At 49.3% G+C, this 24,224-nt stretch overlaps 10 protein-coding genes across 10 annotated transcripts; 7 read left to right on the forward strand and 3 right to left on the reverse strand.

Annotated features, from left to right (window-relative positions):
• Positions 1-741: 741 nt before the first annotated feature.
• Positions 742-1,268, reverse strand: N7479_005822 (uncharacterized protein; the record flags this gene model as incomplete). The annotated part of the gene is made up of 2 exons (XM_057253518.1): positions 742-1,207; positions 1,231-1,268. The coding sequence occupies 2 exons, from the start codon at positions 1,266-1,268 to the stop codon at positions 742-744; spliced, it is 504 nt and encodes a 167-aa protein (XP_057107380.1).
• A 988-nt stretch (positions 1,269-2,256) lies between these two features.
• On the reverse strand, positions 2,257-2,885 carry N7479_005823 (uncharacterized protein; the record flags this gene model as incomplete). The annotated part of the gene is made up of 2 exons (XM_057253519.1): positions 2,257-2,754; positions 2,826-2,885. The coding sequence occupies 2 exons, from the start codon at positions 2,883-2,885 to the stop codon at positions 2,257-2,259; spliced, it is 558 nt and encodes a 185-aa protein (XP_057107381.1).
• Positions 2,886-3,332: 447 nt separating this feature from the next.
• N7479_005824 (major facilitator superfamily domain-containing protein) lies at positions 3,333-3,642 on the reverse strand (the record flags this gene model as incomplete). The annotated part of the gene is made up of 2 exons (XM_057253520.1): positions 3,333-3,514; positions 3,582-3,642. 2 exons carry the CDS (start codon positions 3,640-3,642, stop codon positions 3,333-3,335), a joined length of 243 nt encoding a protein of 80 aa, XP_057107382.1.
• Positions 3,643-6,677: 3,035 nt separating this feature from the next.
• Positions 6,678-7,403, forward strand: N7479_005825 (uncharacterized protein; the record flags this gene model as incomplete). The annotated part of the gene is made up of 2 exons (XM_057253521.1): positions 6,678-6,802; positions 6,854-7,403. 2 exons carry the CDS (start codon positions 6,678-6,680, stop codon positions 7,401-7,403), a joined length of 675 nt encoding a protein of 224 aa, XP_057107383.1.
• Positions 7,404-7,675: 272 nt separating this feature from the next.
• Positions 7,676-8,920, forward strand: N7479_005826 (SDR family oxidoreductase; the record flags this gene model as incomplete). Its single annotated transcript, XM_057253522.1, has 6 exons — positions 7,676-7,730; positions 7,783-8,041; positions 8,102-8,265; positions 8,327-8,526; positions 8,589-8,739; positions 8,799-8,920. 6 exons carry the CDS (start codon positions 7,676-7,678, stop codon positions 8,918-8,920), a joined length of 951 nt encoding a protein of 316 aa, XP_057107384.1.
• A 2,435-nt stretch (positions 8,921-11,355) lies between these two features.
• N7479_005827 (uncharacterized protein) lies at positions 11,356-14,463 on the forward strand (the record flags this gene model as incomplete). Its single annotated transcript, XM_057253523.1, has 1 exon — positions 11,356-14,463. The coding sequence occupies one exon, from the start codon at positions 11,356-11,358 to the stop codon at positions 14,461-14,463; it is 3,108 nt and encodes a 1,035-aa protein (XP_057107385.1).
• A 176-nt stretch (positions 14,464-14,639) lies between these two features.
• N7479_005828 (uncharacterized protein) lies at positions 14,640-15,329 on the forward strand (the record flags this gene model as incomplete). The annotated part of the gene is made up of 2 exons (XM_057253524.1): positions 14,640-14,765; positions 14,952-15,329. The coding sequence occupies 2 exons, from the start codon at positions 14,640-14,642 to the stop codon at positions 15,327-15,329; spliced, it is 504 nt and encodes a 167-aa protein (XP_057107386.1).
• A 946-nt stretch (positions 15,330-16,275) lies between these two features.
• N7479_005829 (uncharacterized protein) lies at positions 16,276-16,611 on the forward strand (the record flags this gene model as incomplete). The annotated part of the gene is made up of 1 exon (XM_057253525.1): positions 16,276-16,611. One exon carries the CDS (start codon positions 16,276-16,278, stop codon positions 16,609-16,611), a length of 336 nt encoding a protein of 111 aa, XP_057107387.1.
• Positions 16,612-17,354: 743 nt separating this feature from the next.
• N7479_005830 (uncharacterized protein) lies at positions 17,355-18,599 on the forward strand (the record flags this gene model as incomplete). The annotated part of the gene is made up of 2 exons (XM_057253526.1): positions 17,355-17,594; positions 17,649-18,599. 2 exons carry the CDS (start codon positions 17,355-17,357, stop codon positions 18,597-18,599), a joined length of 1,191 nt encoding a protein of 396 aa, XP_057107388.1.
• Positions 18,600-20,674: 2,075 nt separating this feature from the next.
• Positions 20,675-24,192, forward strand: N7479_005831 (GTPase-activating protein; the record flags this gene model as incomplete). Its single annotated transcript, XM_057253527.1, has 3 exons — positions 20,675-21,479; positions 21,530-21,881; positions 21,930-24,192. The coding sequence occupies 3 exons, from the start codon at positions 20,675-20,677 to the stop codon at positions 24,190-24,192; spliced, it is 3,420 nt and encodes a 1,139-aa protein (XP_057107389.1).
• Between the last annotated feature and the right edge of the window lie 32 nt (positions 24,193-24,224).

Genomic DNA, 24,224 nt, shown 5'->3' on the forward strand with positions numbered 1-24,224 from the left:
GGTCTGCCTATAATCGTTAAGGCCTCATTTAACTAGGCTCCTAACTATTCTTTTTAATCGATATTAATGACACCCAACAGGGGTAGATAGCATATTTGACCTCTGCTTAATTGAAAACAAGGTATATTTGTAGAAAAGGATAACCTCTTCCCCAACGCCCCATAATAATAATGAAGGAGCTATCATACAAGCAGTTTTATCAACAATGTTTTACATTCTGTGTATTTTGTAGCATCGCATTCCCAAGTAATCATTCCCTTTCCCATCTCTCCACTTTACCTACCTGACTCCACGTCGATCATCTGCAATCTTCAATCTCAGGTCTAGTGGTTGCGATTTTCGTAGATAAATACTGCTATTGTTATTGCTTTGATTCTGATACATAAGGAAATGAGGAAATTCTTCTGGGCGCTCTCATTCATTTCTCACTTGAGATATTTCTGTTTTGAGGGGATCTTTGGAAAAACTTGGATTTTAGGATATGACTTGGGGCGTGGCTTGAAGTGAGGGATGGCAACAACAACAGCTATGACAACTGTTCCGACAATTGGAAACAACTCATGCTGCCAGTAGGCAGCCATAGCTGCGAGCAGAAGGAGGAACAAAGATGCAGGTTGGTTAAACATCTTAATGATGTTGTAGAAAATTTGGTTGAATGAAAGATGGGAAAAGAGAAGAGAAAACAATGGAAGCAAAAGGATCCCATAGGGGTTTTTGAAGAGCAAACCTACGCGTTCCTCTCTAAACTGAGCGACTGACTGACCACTGGGACAGGGTCTGAACACTATATGCCTGGATCGGAGGCATCAATAAATCATTGTCGGTATCAACTGCAGTCTTTGCAGGAATGGAGGAGAGTTTGGCATTTGATGCCTGACTTCCGGCATTCGTGTCAAGCTCCCATTCCATATAGCCGTCAAATGCCTCAGCCTCACCGTTCAGCTGTGCGAGTTCACGGTCGAAAATCTGGTCATTGAGTTCCATCATGTCATTGTTCTCCCCGTGCTGAGGAGCCATGGAAGGAGTGGTAGATGGTGCTTCTTGCACCACGGTTTGTTGCGCTACAACAGGGGCGGCAAGTTCGTGCCCCGTGTCCTCGGTGAGTTTCATAGGGGACCCGGCCCGTGATGATCTGCAGCTCCCGCTCGATGTCGAGAGGTCGCTGGGATCAGCATAGACCGGTCCAGGGTCACGTTCTTTGCCCTTGCTGGTCGAATTTGGGAACCATACATGCCCCTGGGAGCCTGGTTCCTGGCGTCCCAAGACATGGTGGCGTGGAATAATATATATATAAATCTAGAAAATATGTTAGTAGAGAATGGTAGAGGGGAAGGGATGAGGGGAAGGGATCGGTAAGAGCAAAATTCACAGAGAGTATGAGTATAAGATAGCACCATTGCCAATGGTGTAGATTGTAGAGGTGGAAGGGGTTGTAGGAAGAAGGAAGAAGAAAGAAGAAAGGAAGGAAGGGGATGGTATTTATAGCCCTACCTAAGGATGGACTACTGCGTATATAGGTATATAGGTATACCTAAGCCCATGGATGGGTAAAGGGAAGAGTTAGGTAATATTAGTGCCCCTTCTAAGGTAATCTACCTATGATTTATACCTGCCCAGGTGTGTAATACTGTGTTATGCTCCAACTATCCTAACTCTATCTTCACTTTATCTTCACTTTGTCTTCACTTTATTGATGAATGCCCCTGACGAATTCACGAAGCCTCTTGAAAATGAGCATTTTTCCAAGCCTGTGAGGATTCGCCGCTTACACACATGACAAGAAGAGATAAATAAATAAATATATCACATTCGAACATAATGGAAAGCTTTACGAAGGAAATTCGGCTGAATACCGACGACCGAGAAGCCATACTCGCTGCCTAGAGAAACCATGAGCTACAGAAATTATAGTGTTGATTCATATCATTCGTTTCCACCTCCCCACGCGCATTATTTGATGTTAATAAGATCCAACTCGGCTGGACGGATTAGCGATTTTGTAGATATGGCTCAGATATGCTGGAGCTGAGTTGAGAAGTAACTCCATTTTGAGGTTAATTGACTTATTATATACAGGAAAGGACGTGCAGTACAGAAGTAGAACAGAACAAAAAGGTATCAGACACGAAGCAGACTAGACGCAATCAAAGAAACAGAATTGAAAAGGCTTTTCCAGAAATTAGACCTGGAACAACAACCGGTGTGTTCATCATAAAGGAAGACGACCTTTACGGACTAAAATAAAATGGAGAGGGATCACCTCTTGTCACCCCAAAGACCAACAATGCCAATCGAAAGCGCAATACCAGACAACCAAGTGCGCGCTCGGTGGAGTCGGCGCTCCCGGTCCATCTCGCGCTGGACAGTTTCGCCATTCACGTCTTCCTGGGCCTCAACCATAGCAAGGTCTTCATCCTTAGTTGTATTCGAGTCTTGAACCAGGGAGAAGTGGGAAACGTCGCGGATCACAGCGGATGCCCAGTTCTTGAAGCCGAGATGACGGTTGAACCAAAAATCAACACCGTGGGCACTAACTGTGGAGAATATCCATAGCCAGATCATGTATGGGTGTCGGCGACGCGGAGATGAGAGACACCATGCGAAACAGAAGCAGGCGTTGGTCAGGAAGGAAAGGCGCAGGGCATATCGGCGGGTTAGGCGCTTCACTTCGTTCAGGGAGCGGACGGCAGTTGTCGCGGTTGGAAGGAGTTGTAGGGCTGGGATTGTGATGGCTGATGTGGAGTAGGAGAGGCCCTGCGAATTAGAAAGATGTTGTTAATGTTGGTTGATCGTATTTGATGATGCGATAGATGCGATTGACGTACGGTAAGAAGACCGAGGGAGACAGTGCCAACAAACTTGCTGACGCTGATGGGACAGGCCATGTTGTATATTGCAGAGACAACCCCTTTTCTTCGGAATTTTATTTGACGAAGATGATAGAATCTGAAATGAGTTGAGCAGAAGATTCGCGTCAACAATTTAAAAGAGACCGTTCTTTTTCGGTGACGTCGCGGGCCGTCTACGCGCTAGCCAATCAGCAGGCGGCTTTTCTTCATCTCAATGAGGAGTGGAATTGTATGTTGTTTTTATAGTAAAATGAGGATCTATATATTTCTATAAATAAGACTTATCTAGAATATGATTCAATGACCGATTCTGCCATATATTGCGAGTCAACAAACACTGAATCGGTGGGTCTCCTAGAGTAACTGATGCTCATGTCTCTTGGTATCTCGGGTGTGACCGAAGGCAAAGAAATGCAACAGCAGAGGACAAAGTACATAATCCAGCTATGACAGGTTAGTGGGAGGATTCTAAAAGATGTAGAGCTACTCACCAACAACACAATTCATCGTATAATACCCAACCTTGTCATTCAGTGCTCCAGCCGTGACAGGGCCCGCGAATGATCCTAGTATCCAGAGAATACTGGCGATCGCTAGGGCACGCGAGTTTCCACCGTTGGGGCCAAATGCTTTGGGGTGCCTTGTTTGGAGCTCGTCAACGACCACTTCTCATTTTGATTGTCAGCCTTTGTCTCACATGTCCTAAGGTCGAATGCGAGATATGGAACTTACCTGTGGCTTCGATCGTCCCCGCTCCATTCAGAAAGGTTGTGTGAAAGCCAATCAAGGTCATTGTCAGCAAATATAGAACAGATCCTCAGTTCCCTTTATTTGCGGATGGAAAATGCTGATTGCCTGGAATACCTAAAAGCCAGACCAGCGGAGCTAATACGGCAAATCCAAAAGCAGTTGGCGTGCGTGTTCCCACGCGGCCTTTTAGCCAACCAACTAACGGAGTCATCACAAGATGTGGAGCTTGTTGGGCAGCAAATATAAAACCAGATTGCATACTACCCCAGTCAAACTCATCACGAACATGCAGCGGAACGGTAGCATTGAACGTGGCTACTAAGAAACCAAACATGAAACTGCACCATACGCCGCCGGTAAAGCTGGGATCACTAAAGATGCACTGGTAAAAGTTCGGTACTTTTTGGAGAACGGGATGTGTCGCGACAGATTGATCGTACTCAGCACAGAGAAGGGGAGTGTACTCGGAATTCAAGGCTTGCTCGGTAGTTGTGTCTGCTGAGATATCTTCAAAGCGGCCCTGTCAGAACATACACCATTTGGGGAGAATTGGAATTACATACTGACTTCCATTGTATGTCTCTTCTCTACCATCAACAAACGAAAGACTATATCAACTCCAATGACCGCGAAGGCACTCGCCTATACCACCTGGTACCCGGCCAGTTGGAATAATACGCCAGACAGCATGGGCCCAGTTGATGTACCTAGTGATACCGCTATTGATATTACGGTATATGTTTTGGCCGTATGTTGGAGTGGAACAGTATCTGCCACCGTAGTATATCCTACAACCCACATGATACTACTGGCGATAGCTTGCACTAAACGGCCAAGAAACAGAACAAACACTGCCTGGTAGTATCAGTTACTGAAAATGTGACCTTCGAAATATTGTGACTCCAGACATACACGAAGACCCAAATGCTGTCACAATTGTACTAGCGAGGGCTATTAATAGCGCCCAGAGGAACCAGTTGCGCTTTGAAACAGACTCATCCGCAAAATGCGCCATCGGAATCCGAACAACAACACTCACTGCGGCACTCTCAGCTAAGAGCCAAGAACTCATGCTCTGTGTACGAAGAGGATGTAAGCCAATTCGAGCCTCGAGCATATAGGGAAGGATAGGAACGATAAAGCTGGATAGAAATGTATCGGTTGGTATGAAGACGAGATACGATAATTAGCCCAAGAAAATTGGAAGATAAATGCAAAATACCGGTGAAGAGTGCCACGGCCATTACCGTGATAATAAACCATGTTGATGACCTCCAGTGGTAGGCCCATGTCGACTCCAGCGATGGGTTATTCATAGCAAACTTTTCAAGGCGAGATAATTTGTAAGAGGCTGGTCTCGTAGAGTAGCTCACGTTTTTGTATCTGAAAAATAAAATAGTTTGCAATATCAAAGGCAAAAACCATCATATTTCCTCCATTGCAATAGTACTCAGCAGCACACTAATCCCCTCGATCCCGACATATCGTGAGACATTGACCATGGACTATCCCAGTAGGTGAAGAGTACGGTGATTCAAGATGTAAGATTCTATCATGATCTCGCCTCCCGAGCTGATTCGAACCCTTGAGATCAAGGTACACGTCAAAGGGCTAGACTGTTCCGCTAAGTCCACGTTGATAAGCAAAGCTCCTGTGGAAATCAAATACCAAGGAGCCTCGTTGGCTTCAGGTAATGGTAATCTGGCATCGCCTTCTCACACAAACTTCAACGAGTGCGTCGACTATGTCACCCAACTAGCTCGCTATTTGAGGGCTTCCTTGTCCATATTCACCTCTCCCGCTGTTTTGCCTTTCTGAATCTCACCGGATTCTATCAAGCTTTCTAGGAACAACTGAACTAAACCAATTCGCCACCCTGGGTAAGTGGCCCTGACTGATTTGGATTAGAGACATCCAGCTTGACTGGCCTCACCATCAATAACACTACTTTCATTGATAATTTCATCGGAATAAAGGAGAGTTAGATTCGAAAGATTTCCTTTTGCAAGAAAATTGCTGGCGTACTAGTTATACCACCGCCTGGTACCGACAAGGGACCTCTGCAACTGAATATCGGGGAAAAGAAGTAGTCTAGAAACAGCTTTGTTTGTTGGCAGACGCTGGTGCATTGTGATACTATGAAGAATTCGACGAGGTCACCGAGCTCGCACGTTGTACAGACTTCGTGATATGCAGTACGCCCTTTGGAAATGCATCATCAACGAGACACTGGCCAATTTCCACGGTGCGTATGGCACGATAGGAGAACAAGACTCCTCCTTCTTGCTCGACTCCTGCGATTTACAGATTTACAAATGTAGGGGCAGACAATCTTATTTGAACGAGATGGTAGTTTCTATGTGGCAGCACAGTATCTGAACTCGTAAAAGTGTGGATATTATTTTCCGTCTTACGAAAAACAATGGTGATTCTATCGAGCGGCTGATTCACGGCCGCGACGCCAAGTACAAAGAAGTCGCTCGCCCAGTGGCTCTACCTGGAGAACCCCCGCTGTTTCCGTGTGCCCGCCCATGGGTCATGTGATATGGGGACCGCAAGGATAGGGAGTTGAAGAGAGCTACATGTGATTCTTGCGAGTAAAAAGCGATTTAGACAGGGCGCGGCCTGCAAATAATGGAGGTCATATGGATACGTACGATGCATTTGAGGCCCTCAAGACTTTGATCTCTCCCAATACCAAGGCGTAGCAGCAGAAGATATAGATGCACCTAAATAATGACTCTTCTTTTTATTCATTGTCTCGAAGTAAACTTGCACCATAAGAGCAACGTAAGAGACACGGGAGTAGGTGCTCTACAGTGGACATCCCTTGCAGTATACAGGCACTCCACTTCACTTCATGCACGGATCAGCCAGCTCTTTTATGCAGTTCAATGCACCTAGCTGCTTTTCAATTTTGTATGTAGCTGGTCTGTATTCTGTAAGTAAAGTTACCTTGGGAATACTTAGGTACTTATATCGTATAACGTAGTGCACTACAAGCCATTTTCTATGATTTAAATCGGGTCTGCCATGGGATCGGTTAATCTGGGCTCGATACTAACCGAGGTGCCCGAAATGAATGTCGTGTGGCTTGGAGCCATAGACTGCCGAGTTTCAACGGATGCCATTGCGTGTGTCGATGTCATGATATCCAGTTTGACGAAAACATTCAGTGGCTCATCTAATGTTACTGGAGGAAGGTTGGTTTGGAGTCTCATTGCAATATATATCCCCACTCTGACGGCATCTAGCCTCGTAATAAACCCCGGCTCTCGGCATCATGATACCATCAAAGCAGCTTTATTCGCAAACTACGAGGAGACATACTTTCCCCTAGATAACCTTACTCGCATAGAAAACTGCAAGGATATGCCCTGGCGAGTGAAGCGATGTAATGAGAGTACCATTCCGCTAGTCAATTTGCTCAGTTCTCATCCGTCAATCGCTACAGTTCATCATCCATCCACTGCACCAAGTTCATCTCTATATCAAAGTGTGATGCGCAAAGGTGGAGGCTATGGTAATGTGCTGAGTATCATTTTCCATCGTCCAGACAGCGCTGAATATTTCTACAATATCATTGATGTTTGCAAAGGTTCCAGTTTTGGAACCAATTTCACTCTGGTGATTCCATATGTTCAGTTAGCAAATTACTGGAACAGAGACAAGGTCCCAAAGTACGGAGTGCCGCAGCATATACTTCGCATCAGCGTTGGGCTCGAGGACAGCGACCGATTAGTAGCAACTGTTGTCAAGGCACTTAAGGGAGTGGAGGTGTTTGAGTCTCACAACATTGCCTAGCTAGTCGATGAATCTATTTAAGGTCCCTGGAGGGTTTTCTAGACGTGATGCACACAAACTGATATCTTACATATGCGTCTAAATTTGGGATGCATAAAATTCATAAAACTGCCCGCTACAACCGAAGTCACGCCGAAATCCAACCGAGGTCCACCGAGGTCCATGTGGGGAAAACGGTAGGTATTATTAAACACAAGCTTACCTCCTGAACATTCCCCAACTCCCCCGCATTCTTTAAAGCATTTCAAGGTTCTAGAGACATAATAATCAGAATGCCGCTGCCCAAGTCAGAATATTTGAGTGATTCCTGGAAGGATGGCATCTTTAGTGAGCTCTCTTCAAGTCCATTGTCATTGCATGCACTAACCCCTTAACCCAGCAAACAAAGTAGTCTTCTGTACAGGTGGTGCCGGCAGCATCTGCAGTGCCCAGGTCCGCGCCTTGGTACACCTCGGTGTCAACGCCTGCATTGTCGGCCGCAATGTAGAGAAGACCGAGCGCGTCGCCAATGACATCGCTACAGCCCGACCCGGCGCAAAGGTGATCGGAATTGGTTCTGTGGACGTGCGCAAATTCGAGAATTTGCAACAAGCAGTTGAGCGCTGTGTCAAGGAGCTTGGTGGGATTGATTTCGTCATGTATGTCAATATATTAACTTGACCCCGGTGCTTGATTCTCGTACTGATGGTATTGGACAGTGCCGGCGCGGCGGGTAACTTCCTGGCCTCGATCGAGCAACTCTCGGTCAATGCGTTCAAGTCTGTCATGGATATTGACGTCTTGGGCTCGTATAATACCCTCAAGGCAACTCTTCCGTATCTGAGAGAGTCAGCAAGCAAGCACAGAATGGACTCAAAGACTCGTGGGTGCACCATTCGGCGAATCTGACATCCTGTCTATCATTGGAACTGACAACCCTTTAGTTCAACCATTACCAATTGGAACCGGTGGAAGAATCATCTTCGTCAGTGCCACCATCCACTACCGCGGTATACCCTTCCAGACTCATGTATCCGTTGCCAAAGCCGGTATCGATGCTTTGTCGCACAGTGTCGCGATCGAGTATGGTCCTCGCGGGATGACTTCCAACATCATTGCACCGGGACCTATCGCACAGACTGAGGTTAGTAGAAGTCTCAATGGTGCTATTCCTAGGTCAAAATTGATTAACTTACCTTTCATCAGGGCTTGGATCGTCTGCTCCCATCAGATACCCTGGAGGCCTACACCAAGGCTGAGCCGCTTGGTCGGTTTGGCCATGTCCGCGATGTCGCCGATGCCACCGTGTATCTCTTCTCAGACACTGGCAGCTATGTCACTGGTCAAACGCTTGTTGGTGAGTTGTTAGATAACCAAAAAAATGACGATGGAAGTTCCATACTGACAAATAAACAGTCGATGGTGCAAACTGGCGCATGTCATCAGGCGGCGCTTCCGGCGGGGCACTGTCTTACCCGGAATTCTTGCTTTCAGGCGATGCTGTACCCAACGTGACTGGCAAGAAGTCTAAGCTTTGAGCAGGTCGAATAATGTACAAGACATCGATAATGCATCAGGTGATTTCGGACCACTGTATATAAATTCTACTATACATAACTACACTTGACCTTGTTGATAGAGAGTATCTTCTTTTATGTTATTTCTGCCACTGTCGCCTTCGTAAGTCGACACAAGTTGCCGTCATCACATGAACAAAATGCTATGTGCCCATTTTGCGACACTTGGAATGTTCCCAACTCGGTTATCAGCGATAATAGTGTGTAGCAAAGTCATTTTAAAGGGCCAATGACTTGCGGAGACACCAGATGTACTGAGCTCAGTTGCATGGGTTCGTTAATGTTTTTTATGTGAAGCTCCTCTTGGTTATTTGATTGGTAGATATTTGACGACGTTGATTGCCATACTGTCTACTTGCATCTAGGAAATGTTAATTTTGATAGATTGTCTCGACAAAAGGTACTGAGATGGCCATGTTGTCGCATCTAGTTCGCACTCCGTCTCATCTATCATTACCTATTACTTGCCTCGCCATGTATCAGTCACTAGTAGGAGAAGTATACTTCGTGTATTAAGTACATAATTGAAGAAGTCATCCTTGGAGATCCAGTGAGACTTGGATACAGGACAAAACTCCCCGCATATGAGACGGCCAACATTGGATTTTTCTCGATCCGCTTCTTTGTGGCCCATATCTTTATCAATGAGACACGGTCATCTTTTTTGGGTAGGCCCCAGGCCATAGATATAGACCCTGTGCAAGTTTGGCAACGAGATTTGCTGGTTGAGATCAGTCTCCTGCTTCTTCTTCACATCATGGCAAATGCCACTCGTCCTTTGTAGAAACCGCTGAAGCTCCTAGATGCTCCTTGTCTGTGTCACTTCTGGATCACTCTCTACCAAAGGATATTGGTTTCTAGATTGTGGAACGATTGGGGGTAATTTTCGGATTGAACGATGTTCCCAGGAAGATGAGACAACTTGTTGAATATTTGTGGTAAGAAGCTGGGGGTGGTTTGAGACATCTTCGACGTTTCGATCAAGAACCTATAGCAAACAACATGTCAGCCTCCTTTGGACAGTAGCCATCTCTTGTAATCTGAAGGGTATGCAGACCAGGACCGCAGTAATCCACCAAGTGTAGTGTTTCGACTTTCTCTGCATGGTCGATGGGTATGATTTTGAATGTCCTACCTCACGACTGAGAGCCTGCTTAGCCGGTATTGACTGATTCTGGAAACCTCTGGGAATAGTAGCAAGGGTCATTACCTTGGTTCAAGCTCGATCTTGCCTCGCTTTTCTTCATGAAGCTCGTCCCCCAAACTCCGATGTCAAGGCCATTGTGCGATTGTTGATGATGTAGACTGGGTCTGAGTCTCATAATTGCGTATCTCCATTGATGCAATGTATGTAAAACATCGCCCACGGCTTGCTGATTAGCTGCTGGATGAGCTTTGCTTCCAAGGTTGCTTGTCACGGGCCCGGGCCGTACCGTGCCCTTGTTCGCTCGGGGTCCTTGTCAGGTGTGACCGAAGCATCATCCACCCTCACGAGCGACTCTGGAGAACATAATCTTTGTGTCAGCAATCACTACCAGTGTAGAAAAGGTTGGAACTCAATATACTATGTCCTAGAGCAGTACAAAACCACCAAAGAGTGCAAGTCGGCCATTGCCACTGAGTCGTCACCCCAGATGGTAGAAACCCAGGGACAGGACCGATCGTTCGACCAAGAGCCCTGGTGACAAGCACACTCGCCTGCTTGTATTGTAGGCTAGAGTAGATCTACATAGTACTACGGAATCGCCAAGACTTTCATTCAACATTGGAAGAATAATGTTCGGCAAGCCGAGTGCACTGGCCTTCGGTAAGCCGCACATTCAACCGCAACGACATGGCGCAGATCTCAGGATTGAAGTCTACCCACCGAGCACTCATGGCTGCTATCTAGGCGAACCTGATTCTACGCAACGTACAGATGAATACACATAGATTGAGAAGTTTATTGTATAGTGTATTGTTAAAAGGGACTTTATAATTCTAGAAAAAGAGCATTCAAGGCACCAAGGAGACACCCCATTGTTCTCTTTATTGAATATCTCACAATGGCCATTGTTGAATAAAGATCTTGTCACCAATAAACAATGGAGGAGCCCGTTGATTGGTCGAAGGGGGTGAGACCAAGTCATTGAGCAAGGCCATTGACCAATCAGGCACCAGAGCCTCACCATCACTTCGTTTGTCGAGGACTATAAATTCTACCCTTCCCCCCCATCTTCTCTTCCCTTTTTCTTTTCCTCTCCTCTCTTTCTTCCTCATAATTGCTCTCTTTGCTTTTCTGCTTTTCTGCTTTCTGATTGCATCCAAAGAAGCTGATTTGTGTGTTTGAGAATTATCTCTCAACGTATTTCAAAGTTCATAAGTTTGTTTTTTGAAGTGTTCGAAGTTTCCAAGAAATGGCAAATCAACCGGGAGCGGCCCGCCGTAACGGCGTCATCGGGTTCCAGATGACGGGTGCCCCCACCCCCGCTGTCCCTCGAAGCGGTCCGCACCGCAATGGACCTGTTGGGTTCCAGATGGTGCCTGGCCCTTCTCCCCATGCCACTTCTTCTTCTTCTTCTTCTTCCTCCTTCCCGTCTTCTTCTTCCTCCTCTTCTCATATCAACCAGGGCCCTCCGCACAGGATCACCCCCCTGGTGGGCCCCGACACAGCCCTTTCCCACCTCGGACAGACGACTTTCCGACCCAGTCCCTCACAGCAGCAATTCAACACGCTAAGTGAGAGACTTGCAGAAGCTGAGCAGATCATTCATCGCCAGGAGAGCGAGCTCAATGACGCCAGGTCCCAGGCGTCAGCTCTCAAAGCTCAAATGGCAACTCAGCGGAGCACCACCAGGTTCCTCGACCAGCATCAGATGGATGCTATGATCCAACAGTCCAATGGCAATCGATCTCGGGACATTGATGCCCAACTTGGGGTCCTTGAAGATCGGTTGAACCAAGCGTCTGAAGAGGAAGACCTGGTGAAGGACAGGAAACTGTCCTTGGAAACTTACAGCAAAAACCTATCAAAAGATAGGGAAGACCTACAAGAACTGCGGCAGATTGTGACCGCAACTGAATACAACGTGCGCAGGCAAGAACGCCTTGCAGGTGCGGAGGTTCGACTGAAAGGCCTCCTAAAGACTTTGGGAACCATGCATGCCTCGGCCATGGAAAACACAAGGGCCAGCCAGGTCCAGACTCGCAGTGCACCGATTGCTGAGTCTCAGACCAACCCTGTGATTATTGCACTCCAGCATGTCCTGGGACGCCAGGAACCAGGCTCCCAGGGGCATGTATGGTTCCCAAGTTCGACCAGCAAGGGCAAAGAACGTGACCCTGGACCGGTCTATGCTGATCCCAGCGACCCCTCGACATCGAGCGGGAGCTGCAGATCATCACGGGCCGGGTCCCCCATGGAACTCACCGAGGACCCGGGGCACGAACTTGCCGCCCCTGTTGTAGCGCAACAAACCGTGGTGCAAGAAGCACCATCTACCACTTTTTCCATCGCTCCCCAGCACGTGGAGACCAATGACATGATGGAACTAAATGACTATATTTTCGACTGTGAACTCGCACAGCTGAACGGTGAGGCTGAGGCTGAGGCTGAGGCATTTGACGGCTATATGGAATGGGAGTTTGACACAAATGCCGGAAGTCAGGCATCAAATACCAACGTCCCATCAAATGCCAACGTCCCATCCGTCGTCCAAAATCATGCCTCGGCTGTTCCAGGAAGCCAAGCATCCACCGTTCAGGCCCCATCCTTTGCACCAATCCCCTTTTCGAATCATGATATGTTGGTATATAGCGGTCAGGGATTTGATTTAACGATTGGCCCGATTACCCCAACCACGTGCAATTTTCCCCCGCGCCGGCTGGCTCGCAACATTGTGGAGGGCCTGGAAATTGCTGTTACAAACCCGACTATGAAACGCCGACACGACTTCATATTCAAACGGGCGGATCGTCTCGTCGGAAGCCGTCGGCGCTATGTGCCCCGGAGATTGAGAAAGATCGTCAAGCTCGCCGGGCGGAAGCGAATATCTCGCGCCGTCGGGTTCAGCGAGGACGAAGGACCAAGCCGCAAGAAGCGGATCACAAGAGAAAAGGTCAAAGCCAACGGGTCTCTTTTACTTTCACAGTGTGAGGCATATGTGATGAACACAGCCCCGAAAGTGCCAGCAGTGAGTGTGCCAGCTGTTTCGCAGCCAGCTCAATCTGTGCATGTTTCGACAGAGGAGGTGTCCACCCAGCTAGTCACGAGTGAGCCAGCTGTTTCTCAGCCAACTCTGACTAACCAGGAGTACACTGAGTCTGCTTTGATAGAGGAGGCACCCATCCAGGCAGCCTTGAGTGAGCCAGCTGTTTCTCAGCCGACTCGGGCTGTTTTGGAGTACACTGAGACTGTCTCGACCGAGCAGGTGCCCACCGAGGCAACTATGAGTGCGCCAGCTGTTCCCCAGCCGACTCAAGTTGTCCTGGAGGCCACCAAGCAGGGTCCTGTCGATGCAGCTTTGAGTGAGCCCGCTGTTTCTCAGCCGACTCAAGCTGCTTCGGAGGAAATTGAGACTGTCGAGACCGTGCAGGTGTGCCCTGAGGCAGTGACGAGTGAGCCAGCTGTTCCCCAGCCGACTCAAACTGCCTTGGAGTCCACTGTGCCCGAGTCCAGTGTGCCTGAGCCTCCTGTGTCCATCACATCTGATGAGGTTGTGGGTGTGCCTGCTCCTAGTGAGCCAGCCCCAACCAAGTCAGCCCAGACTAAGCCATCGTCAGCTGAGAAAATTCCGAGTGTGCCTGCTGTTACTAAGCCGACTCGGAATGATTCAGATCTGACTTGGCAGCCCGAGGATGAGCTTGTTGTTCCGAGCCTGCGGACTGGTACTCGTTCGCACCTCGACGTGTTGCTTGCGAGACGCGCGACAAGGACTCAAGCTCGTCCTACCATCATGTCTTCTTCTGAGGGGTTGCAGGTCACAGCAACCCCTCGCGATATCTCCACCTCTTCCCTGGTGGCCAGTCCCGAAGACGCTTCGGTCAAGAATGCTGTTGCAACAGGGACAGATTCCCGTGCGGGGGTTTCGAAAGGCGCCAAGAGGGTCGAGGACGCCGAAAACCTGACTTGCAGCGCTCAACAGTCTGCAGGAGAACAGCGGGAGGAAATGGGCGGAGAAGAGGCAGCGACTTCTGGTCTTCAAATGCCAGGAGCTTGGCCTTCCGACCCACCCGCCGTCACTGCGTCTGACGAGTCAGAGATGCAGGAGGGATCGGCTGTGCTGAGGGGGTTGTGGACAGGAACTCGTTGGCTCTCCTTTGGCGTATTCGTCATGGTGATGGTGATTCTGCTGTCGTTCCCACTGTGGGCAGATCACCTTGGACACCTCGTTTACGCCTTGGAGGGTCCCGAACAGTTCCTGGAGGAACTGCGCTGGGAGCACGGATATGATGTTCCATTCTTGGAGCGGATTATCTATGTCTTCCTCCGTTGTTTTGCAGGAGATCGAACATTGTTCGGTTAACTGCAAGTGGTACGTTGCGCACCCCATCAAGGGGAGGGACGAATGGGCCACCTCTTGAGTCTGCAACAACGACAACGCAGCAAGCTGGCAAGTCCTATGATTGCCGCTTCACCTGCACCGGACGGCGACTAAGGGGAGGGACGAATGGGCCACCTCTTATGATCGCAACAACGACAATGCAGCAAGCTGGCAAGTCCGATGACTGCCGCTTCATCTGCACAGTTCAGCGACAAGTGTCTGTTACCGAAGACACTGAAACAAGAACCCATTGTTTCTGTCGACGCCCATGGCAGCTCGTCAGGGTACCTGTTCTGAGTTGTGTTCGATTTTCTTGTTCGCCCACCCTTCGGGGTGGTGTATGATTTTTGTCGGAAAGACATCTTGTTTGAGTACTGTTCGGATATCATGTCCGAACATGTCAGATTACCCTAGAGTATATATATTATACTGGGGTATATACTTCTTGCCTACACCAGGAAACTGGGTAGGAGATGTGCGATTGGGGCCTCCGGCCCGCACATAAGAAGAATTTCCGGCGTGTTCGGCGGGCTGACCATGCCTCTTTGTGGCAACACGCCAGCTCCTGGGAGTGGAGAGCATCATATGACCTCCCAGGAGCTGGCAAGATGGTACAAAATACCATCTGCATGGTCAGCCCGCTGAACGCGCCGCAGGAAGAACAGCCAGCCCCTGGGAGATGGGAAGATTATATCATCTCCCAGGGGCTGGCAACCACCTGCGTGTTCAGCAGGCCGACCATGCCACCTTCAGCAACAGCCAGCTCCTGGGAGCAGAGAGCATTACATGATCTCCCAGGAGCTGGCAAATGGGCACAAACAACGCCATCTGCATGGTCGGCCTGCTGAACTCGCTCCAAAAATGACAGCCCCCCTGGGAGATGAGAACATTGTATCATCTTCTAGGTGCTGGTAACGAGGCGCAGAGTTTCTCACTTGCGTGTTTGGCACGCTGATCGTGCTATCTTCGGCAACAGCTAGCTCCTGGGAGATCAATAATGGTCCCCCGCTCCCAGGTGCTGGTGCGTTGTTGCAAGGTGGTATGGTCAGCGCGCCGAACATGCAAGTGACAACCTCTGTGCCTCGTTACCACCACCTAGGAGATGATACAAAGGTTCCATCTCCCAGGTGGTAGCTGTTGTTCCCGAGGCATTCTCGGCAGGCTGGCTATGCCACCTTACCACAACACGCCAGCTCCTGGGAGCGGGGGACCATTATTCTTGATGATCTCCCGGGAGCTGGCTGTGTGGTCAGCCTGCTGAGCACGCCTCGGGAACCATAAGCCAGCCCCTGGGAGATACGACCTTTCTCTGGTCTTCCAGGGGCTGGCAACCATCTACGCGCTCGGCAGGCTGGCCGTGCCACTATACAACAACACGCCAGCTCCTGGGAGTGGGGGACCATTGCCATTCAATGATCTCCCAGGAGCTGGCAGCATGGTCAGCCTGCCGAACACGCCTCGAAAGAACATGCCAGCCCTTGGGAGCGGGGAACGTTACATGATCTCCCAGGGGCTGGCACCATGGCATCTTTTGTCTGCCATCTGCGTGTTCGGCAGGCCGGCTATACCACCTTGCAACAATATGCCAGCTCCTGGGAGTGGGGGACCATTGCCATTTAATGATCTCCCAGGAGCTGGATGTATGGCACAGACAACTCCACCTGTCTGGTCAGCCTGCTGAACACGCCCATTCACCCACACAGCCAGCCCTTCGGAGCGAGGAACATTCAATGATCTCCGAAGGGCTGGCAGCATGGCGCAAAAGATGCCATCTGCGTGTTCAGCAGGCTGACAATGCCAACTCGCAATGAGAGCCAGCTCCTGGAAGCGGGGGACCATTATCATTATTTGATCTCCCAGGAGCTGACAACTTGGCAAAAAGCACGCCACCTGCCTGGTCGGCCTGCTGAACATGCCAATACACCAATATCTGCCAGCCCTTGGGAGCGGGGAACATTATATGATCTCCCAGGGGCTCGCAGCATGGCATCTTTTGTAGGCTATCTGCGTGTTCGGCAAGCTGACCATGGCACCTTGCAACAACGCGCCAGCTCGTGGGAGCGGGGACCATTATCATCATTTGATCTCCCAGGAGCTGGCAGCATGGCACAAACCACGGCATCTGCCTAGTTAGCCTGTTGAACATGGCAATTTCGGCTGCAACAGCCAGCTCCCGTGTTGTGGGAACATCATTTGCTCTCCCAGAAGCTGAAAAACCTTGCAGTACTTTCTATACGGCTCGGTGTGGCACAAACACAAATAAATTGGCGCTCCCTACACGCACCAGGCTCGCATTTCGCGCTCAGCAAAATTCCACGCTAGAATCAAAATTTTCATTCCCCACCTCGAAGCGTATACCGCAGTACCATGTATTGTCCCAAGTCCTCAGGAGACATCATGCCAACTCCTAGCAGTTGGAAGCGATATACGGAGCTGTATACTGCGGTATGCGGACATCGGCGTGATTTTGAACGCCTACCCAACAAGCATGGGATTGGAGTCCTTGCCATTTTTATTCTTACAAAATCTCATGGCAGTGATACACCACAGCATGTGTTCAGAGCCCTGATGGGTCTTTCATGGATCCTACAAATACGAACACGATTTTCCAAGCCCGGGACCGGGAGATGCCGACTGCACAGTCAGCAGGCTGACTGTCCCCCATCCACCAATGACAGCACGAGCCACGCAGGCGCTGGCGTCACCCACTCCACTTCCCGCTGAAAGAAGATCACTTTGTACCTCCATACCATACCCCCTCGACATATTGTTCACCACATCGTTATTGAGTCTACTCCTCTCCTCGAGTGTAAGAAGAGAGGCACTTGCATCTGATCTACATTTTGCATCGCGCTTCATATCCTTCCATCACCATGTTTGTGCGCTCCATCTTACTGGGTGGCGCTGCTGCTCTTAGCGCCAGTGCCATGCTGGTCGTCCCCGAGATGGAACCTAAAGTCGATATGATTGAAGATGGATTTGTGAATGTCCACCCCATGCTTTTGAAGGATGTTCATCATGCAATTGTTGATCTGCCCTGCTCCGAATGTCCTTTCCGTGAAACCAACGACGAAGGTGTTGTTAGCTGGACTGAGGGCAAACCATCATCTCTGGTAATGATGACAAAATCCGTTTATTCATTCGAACTAGCTAACACACCCCCTTAGACTCTGGATTTCTCGATCGAAGACAACCGCTTGCTGGCCAACGGCCGTCAAATCTTCCCACCAGCCCCGCCTATCCCAATTCTTGCTGTGCAACAAGATGAAGAGGGAGAGGACTCAACCCCCATGCCTGTTGGCTATGCCCTTGAAATCATGCCGATGGCCGCACCATCTGACGAGCCGGGCTACGAACTCCTGGATATTCGGTTCACTGTTCTCGACCTGGAGAGCCACCCAGTTCCTGTCGATACCGTTGCGATCACTGTTATACAGGATCCCAATGGCGAGCTCTTCATCGCTCGTACTGAAGTCGAAAACACCACCCCCGCCTCCGACCGCTTGTCATGGAAGGAGTGCCACGGCAAGGCCAAATGCCTACAGGAGCTTCTCGTTTCTCGCATTCGGGGCCTCTTGACTGGCGCCAAGGCTCGTGTGATTGGTATGGCCAAAGCCGGCCGCAAGAGCTGCCATGGCAAACACAAGAAACCCCAGGGCGAGACAATGGCCTACCCTAGTCCCCACGAAGAGGGCCATGATGGTATGCCTTTCCCTATCCCACCTCCTTTCGGGAAAGAGGGCTCTGGACGTGAAAAGTTCGGCCCCGGTAGCCACCATGCCCATGCCCACGGCTCCGCTCGTCCGCACCACCACAACCCACACCACAGCGCCTTCGCCCGCACTTTCTCTCGCATTGTGCACTTTATCGTTGTCCCAGCTGTATTGGGTGTCCTGGCTGGATTGACTGCTAGTGCCATTGGCATGTTGGTCGGCCAGGCTGTGGTTTTCCTCTGGCAACGCTACCGTGGAACCCCTTCTGCGGAGCGCAAGGCTGCCTGGGAGGACGGCGAGGCCTGTGAAAAGCAGGGTCTCATGACTATTTCACGTTCCTCCGAGGAGGCTCTTCCCGAATACACTGAGCCTTCTCAGGCTCGAGGATCACTTGATAAGAACTAGATGGAAACGAAACATGAAAAACAACTGAAAAATTAAAAAAGAAGAAAAAAAGAAGAAAAAAAGAAAAAAAGAAAAGAGAAAACATATTGATCTCGTCTTCCAACCAAACCCTGCTGTCTTTTGTTCGGCCATTATCAGCCAGTCCGAACAGTGCTCAGTTTCACATTTTGAGAGTTTCTCGGCTGGGCTTTCCACGCAGCAAAAATACAAAACATACAAATACAAATACAAAATCCACTCCTTGAAGTCATCCTTCGACCAAGGGCCACCACCAGCCGCCTAGGCCATCCTTTCAATTTCTTTCCCTTGGATAATATGCACCGGGAAACAACAAAGATCGCTACTACCATTGGTGGCTTGACAAGAAAGAAAAAAAAAGGGAAAAAAGAAGAAACAAAGAAACAAATGTTATACCCGTCATTACCTGAAGTGGGTTCTCCACAGTTGATACCTATGAACACCCCAGGCCCTCTGATACTAAAAGACCACCGAAAGGAACGAGACAGGAACTTTAGGGGGAGAACAAGATGAAAACAAGACCAACCACAAGCAAGACCAACCACAAGCAAGACCAACCACAAGCAAGACCAACCACAAGCAAGACCAACCACAAGCAAGACCAACCAAGCGCGAGAACAGAAAAAGAGTTCCGCTATCCTTGATCAACGGCCATTGCCAACCAGGCGAGGCTTTCCACTCATTTTCTAGGCCAATGGGCCAGCAAACCAAAAGGTCCATTGACAGGAGCCAAAACGAAGTAAAACGAAAGGTTCCGCTGTCGTTTGCCCCAGGGCCACAACCAGTTACACTGGACTTTCCACTTTATCCACGGCCAAATCCACGCACGCAATTCTGAAGCCTCAGGATACTCAACAGACACAAGAACAAATAACCACAAAGAAACCACAAAACAAAGTTCCGCTGTCGTTTCATGCAGGGCATGCCCATCACTAACCACACTGGGCTCTCCACCTCTTTTCCACAGCCAATCCACATGATTGCAACCAGCCCTATGGCGCTTGCTTCACTCAACAAGAACATAAAAAAAAGACTTTCACTGTCCTTTGACATACGACCACCACTAGCCAAACTAGGCTATCTTTTCTCCACGGTCAATGCTTCTGATTAAGGACCAGCACCACCTCCACAGTCTGCACAGTGCTGGGTCAATGTTATCTGCTTGTTCGCTCGGTCACTATGCTATCCTACGGCCAATCTTCAATGGCCAATGATTGCCTTGGGCTTGGTCTTGCTCATGTCTTGTTCTATTCCTAAACCTTCTTGTTCCACCTACATTATGTTTCATTCCAATATGTTATTTCACTCTCATGTCAAGCCTTTACTAAAATCCTGTTTTATTATCATTGTTAGGTTTTGCTCTGTTTTTTTGTTTTTTGTGAGGCTTGTGCAGTGTTTCTTGTGTAGTGTGTATATCTATGTCAATCAAGCCTCATAAATTGAAATATCTTTAGATCTTAGCTCTTCTTCGTAGTGTAAGGTTGTATTCCACTGTATTTACCGATATTCTACCCTAAAAATAAAGCATATGGATCATGCGACGTATCTTAGCGCTCATTATATATCAGACAAATGTAAATACTACATACTTGACTATGCGCGTATACAAGAAAAGTCTGGCCTTGTGTTGTTGTTGTCTTCTTGGTAGTCTTCTTATACTCCTCTTAGGCACCTTTTTAGATAACTTTATATATATATTTTCTTCCCTCGTCGGTCTTATAGCTTGATAGCGGAAACAGGCGGGAAAAAGCATGAACTGTGCAGACGCCAAGCTATGGATAAGGCTGAGGACAGTCACGTGAAGCCGGCATCATCACGTCCCCTCTTATCAATGACAACAACACCCGACTTGACCCTCTTGTTCTGCAGGCCTAGTCCTCGGCCAAGGATGATTTAGCTTGTACGATGACCTTGAAGCTCCATTTTCAACTACGCACGGGCTTTTTTTTCCTATTCCTAGCCCGGATCGGCCTGAAGTTCCTAACAGTAGCTTGATCCGGACATCATCGGTTATCGGCTTAGACATTCTCACAAATTCCCACATTCACCTCTCCAACATGATACCGTGGTCATCCTTCGTTCAGAAGGCCCAGAGCCTGATTGACCCTGCAAATTTCAACATCCCCGCCCTATCCTCGCCCGATCATAATCCCTCCAAGGCATCCCTGTTCCGGCAACAATTCCGCCTCCCTGATTCCCAGAACCCGCTTCAAGAGATAACCGCTGATCTCGTTCTCCCACTACCAAATTCGTCGGCAAATCAAGCAGATAGTACCCGCAGAGTTGACCGGCCGGGAAACACATACGCCGGGCGTCTACATCTGAGTGAACGTTTCATCTGCTTTTCAACCCAGCCAACGAGCTTCATTCCCTCTGCCACAGCAAGTGCCTCAACCACTTGGACTGGCCAGACACACGGCACCGGGCCATCAGGCAATGGATTCATTCTCCCGCTATCTTGCATACGACGCGTCGAACGCCTTCATAGCGCCAGCCATGTTTTCTCCCTGGCGCTCACAACGTGGAACGGTCTGCTCTATAAGCAACAAGAACTCAACTTCGTCCCTCAACGCCTTATATTGCAGCTTGTCGGTAGCAGACAGGCCTGCGAGCGATTCTGTGATACGCTGAAAAAAGGCCTTCGGGAAGGAATGAAGGAGGTTGACAGCTTACGGACCGTCGTCTCAGATTGTTATTCGGAATATTTACTCTCGAGTGCAAAAGCCAAAGGACAAGACGGGAAAGAGGCTGATACCCGTCAACCCCCAGATGCGGGGCTGGGTCTCATTTTCCGTTACCCTGGCGATGCACGGAAGCTACGTGATCGCAGCAAGATGAGACTTTGGGGCGAATATTTCAGAGGTATCTTTTTTTGTGATCGTATATTCTGATATCTGACTGATATCATCTAGAAAATGGTCGCAATGTCACGTTGGTTCGCCAGCCAACCTTCCACAAGCTAATCAGAGTTGGTTTGCCTAATCGGTTACGCGGAGAAATATGGGAGCTTACATCCGGCTCTCTATTCCTTCGTCTTCATTCTCCGATGCAGTATCAACAAACATTGGCCAAATTTGAGGGACAAGAATCTCTTGCTATCGATGAGATCGAGAAAGATTTGAATCGCAGTCTACCAGAGTATCCTGGATTCCAGAGCGAAGAAGGCATTGGACGCTTGCGGCGAGTTCTCACCGCGTACAGCTGGATTGACCCGGAGATTGGGTATTGCCAAGCCATGAATATTGTGGTTGCCGCATTGCTGATGTATGTTCAGAATCTCAATTTATTAAGGGTATCTGCTAACTTGACTAGATATATGTCAGAGGCCCAGGCCTTTTTCCTTCTCTCTGTGCTATGTAGCCGTCTCCTCCCCGGTTACTATTCAACAACAATGTACGGCACACTACTCGATCAGAAGGTGTTCGAGTCTCTAGTTGAGAAAACAATGCCAGTTCTCTGGGATCACCTCACCAAGTCAGATGTACAACTTTCTGTTGTATCGTTGCCATGGTTTCTCTCCCTCTATATTAACTCCATGCCACTTGTCTTTGCTTTCCGTGTCTTGGACGTGTTTTTCTTAGAAGGGCCCAAGGTTCTCTTCCAGGTCGGTCTTGCCATCCTCCGAGTTAACGGCGAGGAGCTTCTTGAGACACAAGATGATGGGTCTTTTATCTCAGTCTTGAAGTCGTATTTCTCACGATTGGATGAATCTGCCCACCCGAGATCAGAGAATCCCAAGCTGCGGGCCATTACTAGATTCCAGGAATTAATGGTGGTTGCTTTCAAGGAGTTTTCTGGCATCACTCACAGCACGATCACTGAGACGCGCGAAAAGCACAAGGGTGCTGTACTAGAGAACATCGAAACTTTTGCAAAGCGTACTTCTATCCGCAACCTTGGACCCGAAAGCAAACGCTTGAGTGTGGACGATCTTGGAACGATCTACGACCGCTTCTATGAAACGTTGTACCAGTGGGAACAGCACCAGAGAGTTATTGAGGAAGAGACGAGGCGACAGGAGAGGAAGAAATCTTCACGCCTTTCCATGCTTGCTCCTCCTGCGGACACTCAAGTTGGCCGAGTTGGTCTCGGACCTAGCCCAACACATATGGATTATGATGCTTTCCGGGAGTTCTTAGCCGCCACATCCAAATGGGCGGTTGCTGACTCCCCTGGACCATCGAGGAAAGGATCTTCATCAGGGAAACCGGTATCGTGGGCGAATCGCAGGCAGCCAGCAGACCATGAGTTCATGCAGCGCCTCTACCGTAAGTGGGCCACAGACCCTGAAGAGGGACTAGATCTCCAAAATGTGGTGAATGGTCTCGCCCGCCTGAAGGGGTCCCCTGACATCATGAATAACATAAGCTATTTCTTTGACCTGTATGATGACAGTGGAAATGGCCAGGTTGATCGTGAGGGGATACTCAAAATCTCCGAGGCGCTGTTGTTCCTCTCCCGGCGTGGGTTCGAGGGAACAATCACAGCCACTCTATCCGTGGAACATCCGAACTCGGCAGACCGTGATCATGCTGATAACTCGCTCAATACCGACGAGAAATTCCTCGGTAGCGTCAGCGCATTCATCCGTCGCTGTTTCGAATACGCCGACCCCAGCCACCCAGAGAACCAAAAAACAACACAGGAAGATGTAACGGCAGAGGCAACTGAAAAGCTAGACTCATTTGCTATTGGCGACGACGATGACGAAGAAGATCTGATTGATGTTGATGATGCCAAGTCCACCAACTCTCCAGCACCAGACGTAACCCCCCAGTCAGCCAAGTCTCCCACCGCCGAATCAGACAGCTACGATCACAACCGCTCAACGTCAGAGTCTGCCAACCAGGCTCTTGACCCTAATAACCCCCTGCATATCACTCTCCCTACTTTCCGAATGGTTGTCTTGGCCGACGAACTTTTAGAGCAGTTCTTTGAATCCTACTTCCCTCAATCCTTCCATCTCTCTGATCACCCCCACCCTGCCGCTTTGGCCGCATCTTCCTCTATGTCGTCCAACCTCACAACATTCTCCAACCTTGGCAGTATCCGGTCCTCCTCACTCAGCGCTGGCTCAACTGCGCCCGTCGCCGGCGCCTCAGGAGGCATCGTGCCCCCAGGCAAGGGTCTACGCGGCGTCCTCGACAACATTGTCTCAGACGGAATCCGCATGGCAGCCGAAGTCAAAAAGCGAATGGACGAGGCGCAGCGCGACCTCGAGCGCAATGCTCTCGGCCGTGAGGAAGAAGAAGACGACGAAGACGAAGACGACTACCCCCGCCGTGGGGGCAGTGCCATTGCCATCCCTGGTGGTACCCCCAGCTGGGGCGCTGGCGCATATGGCGCTGATACAGAGCGCCGTAGCGTCGTCCGTGACGCCGACCGTGACCTTCTTGAAGGAGCTGAGGTTCTTGGTGGCGGGAGGGAAGAGAGAAGTTCTCTCTTGGACGGAAAAAATCATGCAAATCACGCTCCTCGCAAGGTCTCTAGCTCTGCAACTTCTACTAAGGGTGGTCGTTCTTCCTCGGCCCGTGATGGCGAGGTGATCAGCAAGCTCGTCGACTTCGAGTCATGATATTCTTGCATACTGTCTCATGTCATATACGG

Source organism: Penicillium vulpinum (assembly GCF_028829585.1).
Source record: "Penicillium vulpinum strain IBT 29486 chromosome Unknown utg000003l_segment0_segment0, whole genome shotgun sequence".
NCBI lineage: Eukaryota > Fungi > Ascomycota > Eurotiomycetes > Eurotiales > Aspergillaceae > Penicillium > Penicillium vulpinum.